The sequence below is a fragment of the Lipotes vexillifer genome, unplaced genomic scaffold, assembly GCF_000442215.2.
Source record: "Lipotes vexillifer unplaced genomic scaffold, Lipotes_vexillifer_v1.1 scaffold91, whole genome shotgun sequence".
Lineage (NCBI taxonomy): Eukaryota > Metazoa > Chordata > Mammalia > Artiodactyla > Lipotidae > Lipotes > Lipotes vexillifer.
The window spans coordinates 721,641-732,104 of record NW_006777583.1 but is presented as its reverse complement, the minus strand read 5'-3'; the positions used below and the strand labels follow the sequence as shown (position 1 = coordinate 732,104).

The 10,464-nt window shown below is 38.4% G+C and overlaps 1 protein-coding gene across 1 annotated transcript in view; it reads right to left on the bottom strand.

Moving 5' to 3' along the window:
* The window catches only part of SLC25A46 (solute carrier family 25 member 46), a 22,231-nt gene extending 12,110 nt beyond the window's left edge, over positions 1-10,121 (bottom strand). Inside the window, exons 1-5 of the mRNA XM_007451188.1 lie at positions 9,780-10,121; positions 6,971-7,013; positions 6,099-6,156; positions 3,689-3,766; positions 3,134-3,234 (exon numbers count right to left, since the gene is read on the bottom strand). Coding sequence (XP_007451250.1) covers positions 3,134-3,234; positions 3,689-3,766; positions 6,099-6,156; positions 6,971-7,013; positions 9,780-10,071 — 572 coding nt within the window. The 5' untranslated portion in view covers positions 10,072-10,121. The remainder of the gene's footprint in view (positions 1-3,133; positions 3,235-3,688; positions 3,767-6,098; positions 6,157-6,970; positions 7,014-9,779) is intronic.
* Between the last annotated feature and the right edge of the window lie 343 nt (positions 10,122-10,464).

Below are 10,464 nucleotides of genomic sequence, written 5' to 3'. Positions count from 1 at the left end.
GCTCTTCCTGGTATCTGCTTTCTACTCCTTTATAAAATGTGTCCTCAATTACAGGAATTCTCCACATTCTCCCTGCCGCATTGCCTCTGCACCAACTGGTCTGTGTCTCCTGAATGCCATTCGGATCTCAGCTTAAGTGTCATTTAATTAGGGACACTGTTCCTAACACTCTAATACTGCCACAGAACCATATTCTTTTCTTTTAGAGAACAAGCCTCAGTTTGTAATTATTCATTCATTAGTGGGATTATTTTACTTAACATATGTCCCTACACTAGATCCCAAGTTTCATGGTCACAGGTACCTTTTGTTTCTTCTCCTCACTATATACCTGATTTCTAGCACAGAACCTAGCACATAGTAGGGACTCAGGAAGTATGAGCTAAATAAATAAATGAAATAATGAGTGAGATTTACCACAAAAATTTAACCCAAGTAGAATACCACAAAGATAACCTTTTCTGTCTTCTTTAATAAGATTCAAAATGACCAAGAGACAATACATACCCACACAACTGATGTGTCTATACGTCTACAGAGTAAGAAAGTTAGATAATAAAATTTCACAAAATTTTGTGCCTTCTCATTCCCATTTCTCTTTTCCCTTCCCTTCAACCTGAAGTTAAAGTTAATACTTCATCTCTGCTTTAGAGAAATGGTGTTACTTGCCTAAGGTCTCAGAACTAAAAAGTGGAAGAGTCAGGACCAACAGTGTTCTGACTGCAAATACAGAATTCTTTACTCTTTACCGTATAGAAATTACTGAATTTTGTTAAATTTTTATAGAATTTTGTGTTTGTGGGAGAACTTCAACAACGTTTGATGACAAGTACTAAGTTTTGATCTTATCCTGTGATATGAAAAACAATGGGGTGAATAAAGTTCAGAAATTCAGATTTTTTTAAGTATGAGAGAAACTTAGCTGACAAAACATTTTTTGTTTTCTCTGTAACACTCAGCAAAGCTGTGTTAAAGGAACTTCAAAGCTATGTGGTCCTTTGAAAGCAATCACACTGGCAAAAAGCCTGATATCAGTCTCTTCTGCCTTTACTTCCTTCCCTACAAAGACTGATTCTCAGATTGAGATGCTAGTGGCGGCACCTTCAACTACCTCACTTCCTTGTCAATCCAAAAAATTCACCCTGCCAGGGGCCAATTTTGGAATAACAAACCACTCTGTCTTTAACTCCATCCCTGGGATTTACTGTTGATACAGAAAATCCGAGAGTTCTGCCAAATAGCACCTAAACAAATTTATGATCTCCAACATTATCTCTTAACATTATTTTCATGTATTCCTTGTAAGGTCCCCTTTCTGTTACTCATAGTTGTGACTGTCTCAAATGTCTATCATTGTTCTTATGCTCTATCTAAACCACCACAGTACTCATCCTTCTTTCACCTGTATCCTGTTTCAGGGAGAAAATATACCCATAATCAAACATTCCAATTTCTCTACCCTTTCCCTCCAAAAGAATCTACAATTCTGATTCTCCTCTCTTGGCCTGCAGGCCACTACTGTCCTACAGGTTACTGCTCTTGTTAATTTTTTTTGTGAACATCTCTTACTACTCCCCTCTATTACCTCTCCTACCACACACACACACACACACACACACACACGTGCACCCACACATCGCCCAGGATTCTGTCCTTGGTCCACTCTCTGTCATCTAGTCTACACATCCTCCTTAGGGAAATTCATCCATCCTAAAGCTTCAACTGCCACTTTTGTGCCACAACATTCAAAGCTATGCCTCCAGCTTTAAATTGTCTCTGAGACTCTGATCCACAGTTCCAACCACTTCTAGGCATGTCCCCCTAGATGTCTTGCATGAATCGCAAACTTTATTTATTCAAAAATATTTATTTATTTATTTATTTATTTATTTGGCTTCATCAGGTCTTAGTTGGCAGCATGCGGGATCTTTGTTGCAGCGTGCGGGCATCTCTTGTTGTGGCGTGCGGGCTTCTCTCTAATTGTAATGCTCGGGCTCTAGTGCACGCGGGCTCAGTTGCCCCGCGGCACGTGGGATCTTAGTTCCCTGACCAGGGATCGAACCCGCATCCTCTGCATTGGAAGGCGGATTCTTAACCACTGGACCACCAGGGAAGTCCCTCAAACTTCATTTATTGACAGTTACATCCCTTATCTTCTTTCCGACTCCAACTTACTCTTCTTTATTAATTCTCCAACTGAATTCCAATCTAGAAATCTGTCACTGCTGCTAATTCACTCTCCCATAATCCCATTCCCAATCTATAACCAATTATCTATTATACTTTATAAATGTTTATCCAGCTCCTCCCTTCTGTTCTATTCCATAGTTCAGACCCTTCACTGTCTGGCCTAGATTACTGTTAACAGTTCTCCATAAGTCTCTGTCTACAACACTCCATGTTTTAAAAAAACACTGCCACTTGAGAAATCCTTGATCAAAGAACCCATATATTAAACAAAAAAGAAACAATCCCCCCCTTAGATTCCCAACTCCATAGACAATAAAGCCTAAGTCACTTACAAAGGCAGAACCATGCTTTAGTCTAGCACCTCAGCCTCTTTTCACGTTATTCTACTCCACACATGCCCATTATTCTAAGCACAAGACACTTCTTATCACCTGGACCTTCCAACTTCCATAAAATTGGGCATGCTGTGACCTCAACCTGCTCTCCTTCTCTGCCAAGTTATTTCCTACTCATAATTCCAGATCTAGCTCAGATTTCAGGCTGTTAAAAAAATCTCTGCCAATAAATCCACGCAAAGTGTCCCCTGCACTCTGAAAGGGGTTTAATTATGGCACTAATCATGATGTACTAAAATTTGCTTACATGTGTCTCCTTCACCAAGCTAGCCACTTAAATAACAGGATTGCTCACATACTCAGGTTTGTTCCTTAGTTGATAACTGTTGATATATAGCAGTAGGAGCTGAAAGAGCTCAATAGATATTAGACCAGGAAGCATTTTCTTTATCACATACTAATTCCATAAGATATAATTAATTATTTATTCTCGGTTTCTTCTCTTAGCTACTTCAAGCAAGTTTTCAAATTCAAGGTATTTTTAGCAACTATCATATTTTGTCATATATTTAATATGAAGTTAATCTGAGAAAATGCCAAAAAGGTACCTCGGTAAAGGTGTGAATTCACTGATTATTCCCTCTGCTCCAAGTGTGACTCCCTGAACAATAAATGTACTTCCCATTCCTTTCCAAAGAGCCCTTGGTCCCTAAAATGAACAAAATTTATGGTTATTTCTGTTAATGCCTAAAAAAGAAACCAAAAAGGTCTTAATAAAACTTGATATTGAATGTTTATTGATATTTTCCAGTAAGGCATTATTCAAAATGACATTTTAGTAAAGAACTACAACTAAAGTAAGTCCTATCATTATTTTAATATTTGTTGGGTGGCCTATATTTAGGTGAAGATAAACACTCGTATTAATTAATTATCTTTAATATGGATTAAATACCCCTAATATTTAATTAATTTTGGCAAAGGTGTGAATTTACTGATTATTCAGTGATATCAAGAAGATGTCATTATCATGTTAAGTTAGTTTTAGTATAAGAGTTACAATATCTTTAATAACTAAAAGGAATTACTGTTGCTTTAATTATTACTAAGGCAAAATGGCACATTACAAATAACTTTAATAGAATGTACAGACTAATTCTCACCTGAGTTTTGTTGAAGCTGTACATAATATTGATGACTGTAAATGGAGTGAGATGATAATGCCGAGCATGGTAATTAACCTGTAAAAAAGATATTTCATGATAATTTTCTGTTATTGTCTTGTTAAGAAATAAAAAGTCATGAAAGATACAGTGAATCATAACATAAATGAAAGTTCAATTCTAAAGTCAGCATAAATTACACATAAGCAAAATTACTCTTGAAAGTGCTTTAAATAACTTATAAGTACAGTACATGAGGTTGTACAAATACAGCCCTGAAGACCAATGTGTGATATACATAGTAATGTAGAATATATAATAAAGAGGGCCTTGGTGTTTGATATTTATGTTTCCTTAAACACCAGAATTACATTCAGTGTGGCAAAGTGCTCATGCCATTAACACACAGGAACCACGAAGAACTCAGGGAACAGCAGATTCCTGTATACCAATGACAAGCAATAACAAGCTACAAACAATTGGTAAATTATGAAATCAATATAGGGGGTCAGAACTAATACTTATTAAGTGAAATAATAAAAAAGAAAGTATCAGAATGCATCATACATTCTGAAGGTATTATTTGCTAAACGTTTTAAAAAGTTACTCATATAGAAGTATACACTGGATCACAATGTGATATTGTCACAATGTAAAATGTATGCCTGAAATTCACTGTTCTAGCGTATGTAACACTGTTAGGGCTATTTAAATAGCTTTTTCTCTCTATATGTTTACTTTTTGGTGCTAAGCATAAACAGCTTAATTTTAAACTACTTCTATCTTGTCTAACTCAATTTTCAAAGAAGATAATTTATATTATAGGAGCTTTTGCCAGTGTGGTCCACTAGCCCTCAAGGGCCTCATTACCCTTTCAGGGGATTGACAAGTTCAAAATTATTTTCTTGATACTAAGGCATCATCTGCCTTTTTTACTGTGTTGACATTTTCAGTAATACTGCAAAAGCAATGGTGGGTAAAATTACTCACTCTGTAGCATGAATGAAGGCGGTGGCATCAAACTATATTTTTGTACTTATTGTATTCTTTATCCGACTCACTTATAAAGAGGCAAAAGCCACTTTTCCTAAAGAATGCCCTTGGTGAAGCAGTAAGACACATTTATTTTATAAAATGCTGACTCTTGAGTACACATCATCTTTCTCATTAATATTTTGTGTGTTGCATAATGAAGATGGCTGTCATAAGGAAAAGAACTTGTCCGATGGAGTTGTGAGCCTGAACTAACCACTTTTTTCATGGGTCACCATTTTTTTGTATAAAAACTAACAGAATATAGTTATTCACACTTGGGACAACATGTTTTTAAAACTGAACAAAGTGGGTTTGTTGATTAAACAACAACAACAGTATTTGTTGCCAATGATAAATTTGAGCTTACAAGCAAAAATTATAATTCTGGAAAACCTATATCCACTATCAAGATCGTACGAAAACTGAAACGCTTTTCTGGTGAGACTGGTAGTGATTTTAATGACGGTGGTCTTTTGATACTGTAAAATCAAATGTCATAACATTTAGATGATCTATATAATTCAGTGAATCAATATTTTTCAATTAATCAATGCATGATGTAACAGAAGCATGCACGCGTAAAAAAACTATTCAAGGGCTTCCCTGGTGGCGCAGTGGTTGAGAGTCTGCCTGCCGATGCAGGGGACACGGGTTCGTGCCCCGGCCTGGGAAGATCCCACATGCCGCGGAGCAGCTGGGCCCGTGGGCCATGGCTGCTGAGCCTGCGCGTCCGGAGAAAAAAAAAAAAAAAAAAAAAAAAAAATCTATTCAACATAAAGTACAAATCAATAGATTTTAATGTAACAGGGTATAAAAAGTTAATTGACGTGGTTTCAGATTTCACATTGCAAATAACTTTTAAAAAGTTACCACTTATTGAGTTTTGGTGTAGTATCAAAGAATATCTGCCAATTACCTCTTGTTTCTTTCAAAAACAAAATGTTGCAACAAATTGACTACAGAAGCAGATGTGAAAATCTGGCTGCCTTCTATTATGCCAGACATTAAAGATATTTTCAAAAAAGCAATAGTGACTTTTCATAAAAAGGCTATTTATGTCAGTATCTAATGAGTTTATTAATCTTTTAATTAATTAAACATATATATATGTATGCAGAAATTTTTCTAGTTTGGGGTTCTGAAATGGCAAATATTGATAGATATAATCCATATAAACAATTGTTCTTTGGAGACCTCAATAATATTTAAGACTTAAGAGCTTTCAAAGACCAAAAACTCTGAGAACTGATATATTACAGATTTTGGTGCATGTCACATGGGATAATGGTGACATGGTCTCAGTCATTTATCTGAGGTCTGTACTTCAAATCAGGGTCAGGATTACTGTTTAGAAAATCATAGAAAGTACATTTACCTGACATTGGCGGCGTAGAACAATGCAGGGATGGGCCAGTACATTTTCCGTAAAAAGACTATAAAATAATAATTTATAACATTTAATTTACAACACATATAAATCTGAATTTATTCTTGAAGAATCATGGATTATTTAAGTTATGCATTTTTCTTAAAATTAAAAAAAAAGTTTTCAAATGTCTAGACATGTTTGCAAATCATTGTACCAATAACAAGATTCAATATGAAAAAAACTAAAGCCAGATTCGCAAACTGGTAAGCAAAAGCAACAACCTATAATATTAATATGTACAGTATAAAGATGAAACTATGTCTTGTATGCCTGATATGGAAAACTTCTTTCCTAGACAATTTAAATGCCCCTTTCCATTTCTTTCAGAGGATGTCCTATGAACAAAGTTCCTATCAGAAGAGCCATCTGCCCTATAAATTCCGTAAATTTTGGTTTTGATGTACTTTGCACTTAAGTTATATGGATTTTAACAACCATGTAAGTAAAACCTAGATGCTATGTTGCTAAATATCTTGTTATAATTCTAATGTTCAGCAAAAAGGTTCAATGCACAATTACTTTTTTTTTGCAAGGGGAGACAAGATTAGATTTTACTTTATTCTTTGGATAGATACATGAAACTTCTTACAATATTCCTTACAAAATTATTTTGTGTTTATAAAATTGAATGACTATTCTCTGTCCTTACTGGGAAAAAGAATCAAGTTATCGATTTTAAATAATAATTTTTTTCCACAAAATAGTTTTCAATATTTTAACTACTGCTCTAAAGAAAGCAATACTAATTACCTAACATTATAAATTAAAGAAAGAACTTTAAATAAAAACTTGAATTAAAAATCTTTAAACAAAATTACCTTGCAAGTCCAATACCAAATCCAGCAAATCTATTCAGCTGTTCTAAAACAGAAGGAATAAGATTACTCATAACCATTATTTAGGTTTACTGTGAAAACAACAAAAAGTATTTTCTTTTTAACATGATATTCATTTAAACTCCATGTACCAAAATCAAATTCTGATAGGGGCCAGAGAGGCCATCTGAGGAAGTGAAGAGCTACTGTGGAGGCTTGTGGCAAGTTGCAAGGTGTATACCTTCTAAAGGCCCAACTGCTTTTCAGCTCCAATCCATTGTTGCCACATGGGACTCTGAGTCCAAGGTTTCAAAGCTGTGATTTTTCTAAAGAGATATTCTCATTTTTATATAGCATCTTCCAATCTTAAAATACTAGCAACTATTTTAAAAAGCGTTAAAATGTTGTGTGGACCAAATCAAACACGTTTGCAGGTAGAATCTAAGGGCTACCAGTTTTCAACTTCTGACTACAAATAATTTAAAATTTTTTCTAGAGAAGACTCTGATTGATACTTTCACCAACTTTACTTCCCATGTTAGAAAATTCGTCCTTCACTGTTACTGATGGAGAGCATCTATGTTAAGACACTAGTTGCAAGCAAAAATACCCATGAAAATTATTAAATTGAAAGAGCACTTAGGGTAACTGAAATGGGTAAATAAGGCTCTCTTCTCTATTTCCCCAAGTTTTAAATACTTTGATAGTAGCTGCTTAATTAGGTCTCGGTGATAGACTACTGCGTCCATATGCACTATAGCTGATGGCATATCTATAGTCTTATTAGAAGAGTTTACAGCTGTAAAATTCCTATGCATATGTCAAAACAGAAAATAAAACCTTTTCCTCCTTAACTGGAAAACTTAAAATCATGATGGTGAAATATCACAACCCCAAGAGACCAGACATTAAATTTCAGCTATAATACAATATTCACAAGGGATAATTTTTCTCTCATCCTCTTTTCTCTCTCCCCTCTCTTCTCCAATCCCTCCCTCTCATCTCTGCTCTTTTGAATGAAGTAATGCCCTCACTATTCCCTGACAGACAGAACAAGGTCACATAAACAGTCTCTGGGGAAACCACTTGGTTCACTATTGCCTTGAAAAACGTGCAAGGTAGAGAGAAGCTTCTTTTGCCCAATTAAGATACTTTCCTTCTTTCAGCTTTTCCCTTTTTGTGTGTGTACAGGGCATCTACTAATATTAACAGAAAATACCACTGACATTTTCTGGAAGGTGTTAGGAAGGTTTACTATTGTTAACTGTGTAAGTCTCTCAGGCTTCTATCCTCTTTGCAGTTATTCACCAGCCTCTAAACTGCTGCAAACCCCCCCCCCACAAAACCCTGGTTATGGGGCCTCCCTCGTGGCGCAGTGGTTGAGAGTCCGCCTGCCGATGCAGGGGACGCGGGTTCGTGCCCCAGTCTGGGAGGATCCCACGTGCCGTGGAGCGGCTGGGCCCGTGAGCCATGGCCACTGAGCCTGCACGTCCAGAGCCTGTGCTCCGCGATGGGAGAGGCCACAACAGTGAGAGGCCCGCGTACCGCAAAAAAACAAAACAAAACAAAAAAACCCTGGTTATTAAGAGCTCCCCCTCATTGTAACCATCAAAGCATACATTATGAAAAGATTAAAACATCAGCTTTACTGCCTAAGAAGGTAACTGTGTAGCAATCGTACATGCATTTTCAATCATTTATAACTTTCCAGCACTCCTTCTGGGACCTGTAGAAAAAAAAAACTAGACAGAGTGAAAAAACTAACTGTATGACACTGAGCAAGTCACTGATCCTCCTCCATCTATCCTCAATGGATGACATTTGAAGTCTATTCCTCCCAGTAACCCAAATCACATAAATATTACTGTATTTCCAAGTCGAAATCAAAGAAATGAGAATACAATTTATGTCTGGAATATACATAATATTTAAGGATGTAATCTATTATTTTAACAATTTCAGGAGAATGGGAAGATGCAGGCATTATTTCCATTTTACGAATACAGCGGATGTTGACAATATCTAGATCATACAGTGTTGAAATTAAAACAAGTCTTCTGACATGCTACAGAGAATAATTATGTCTTGATTCCAAAGACTTATCTTGAAAATCTCTTAGTGATTTTGACTTTTCAGTGGAGTTAAGTCAGAGAAAGAAAGCAGGAGGTGCGAAAATACAGGGGTCGTTTGGGGATCTAGAACAGATACAATTACTATGAGTAAATGGAAAAAGGAAAGATACACTTTTAGCCTACTGTGTGCTCCATACTGTACTAGGCATTACACCTCATTTTTTTGACACTTATAAAACCCTGAGTTATTCTTCTACACACCTTAAAGATGAGAACACTAAGAAACCCCAGAGGTTAAGAAAGTCTCAGCTTTTAAGAGTGGTAGAGGCAGATTTGAGCCCAAGACTGCCTTTGCTGGAAATACTTCTCTTTCCTTCCACATTTCAAGGAAATATAGCTGTTGGTCAATTAGGTATTTTTCATATGATTCCTAATAAACAGTAAACCATTTCCGTCTTTCTTGATTCAGGTCATGGAATGTAATATGCCAAAACCCTCCGAAATCCTACCATGCAGACCACAGCTAAGTCAATCGTCTTTTGGAAGTGATCCCGGAGAAAACATTGGTGTAAAGAAGCGGGAGGAGGCCCGCTTCAGGGGCAGAGGGCTAAAGAAGGGCAGAGGGTGTGGCGCGCGATAGGTCGGGAGGCGGGACCCTCCGCGCGGCTTCCGGGGTCTGCAGGACCCATGCTGCGGCTCCCGACTCCACCCGCCCCTACCGTGCGCCCCAGGTCCCTCACCGCTGCTCTGCCCTGGCACGCTGCTGCCGCCGCCGCCGCCGCCGCGGGGAAAGGGTTCCTCTGCTGGGCCCTCGAGCGGGGTGGAGGGGGCGGGCACACCGTAGGGCGGGCTCTTCTCGCCCCAGTGCAGGTTGCGGCTACCCGGGATGTCTGGGGGAGTTGTCACCCAGTGGCTCAGGTCCGACGCGGAGCTGAAGGACCTTGCAGGGAAAGCGCCGCCAAAGCCCTGCTCATCCCGGGCACCACTCCGATAGCCCAAGCCATCGAATCCGTCCGGGCGCCGCGGATGCATCGCAGACGGGGCAGGATGAGAAGAGCCCACCCGGAGCCCACAACCCCTGGGGCCACGGCGACCTCGGGCCACACAGCTTTTCCTCCTCGGCAGTCGCCGCGTCTGGGGAAATTCTGACAACCGGAAGTCACGTTACAAATCCGGACGTTCAGGGAGCACGTGATCGTAGTCTCTTCCGGCGGCCATTAGAGACACGGTTGCTAAGGTGACGCGGCAGTAACTCTTAAAACTGCGGCCCTTAGTAGGGAGTCAGAAAATGACTGTGAGGTTAATGAAACACAGTACCGAGAGATGCTGTGAGGGAATTGGGGCAAGAGGTGCGGCCTGGATGAGAGGAAGTCGAATAAAGATGTTTCCTAGAGGGAGTTGACGCGTGGGTGGAGCTGACGCCAG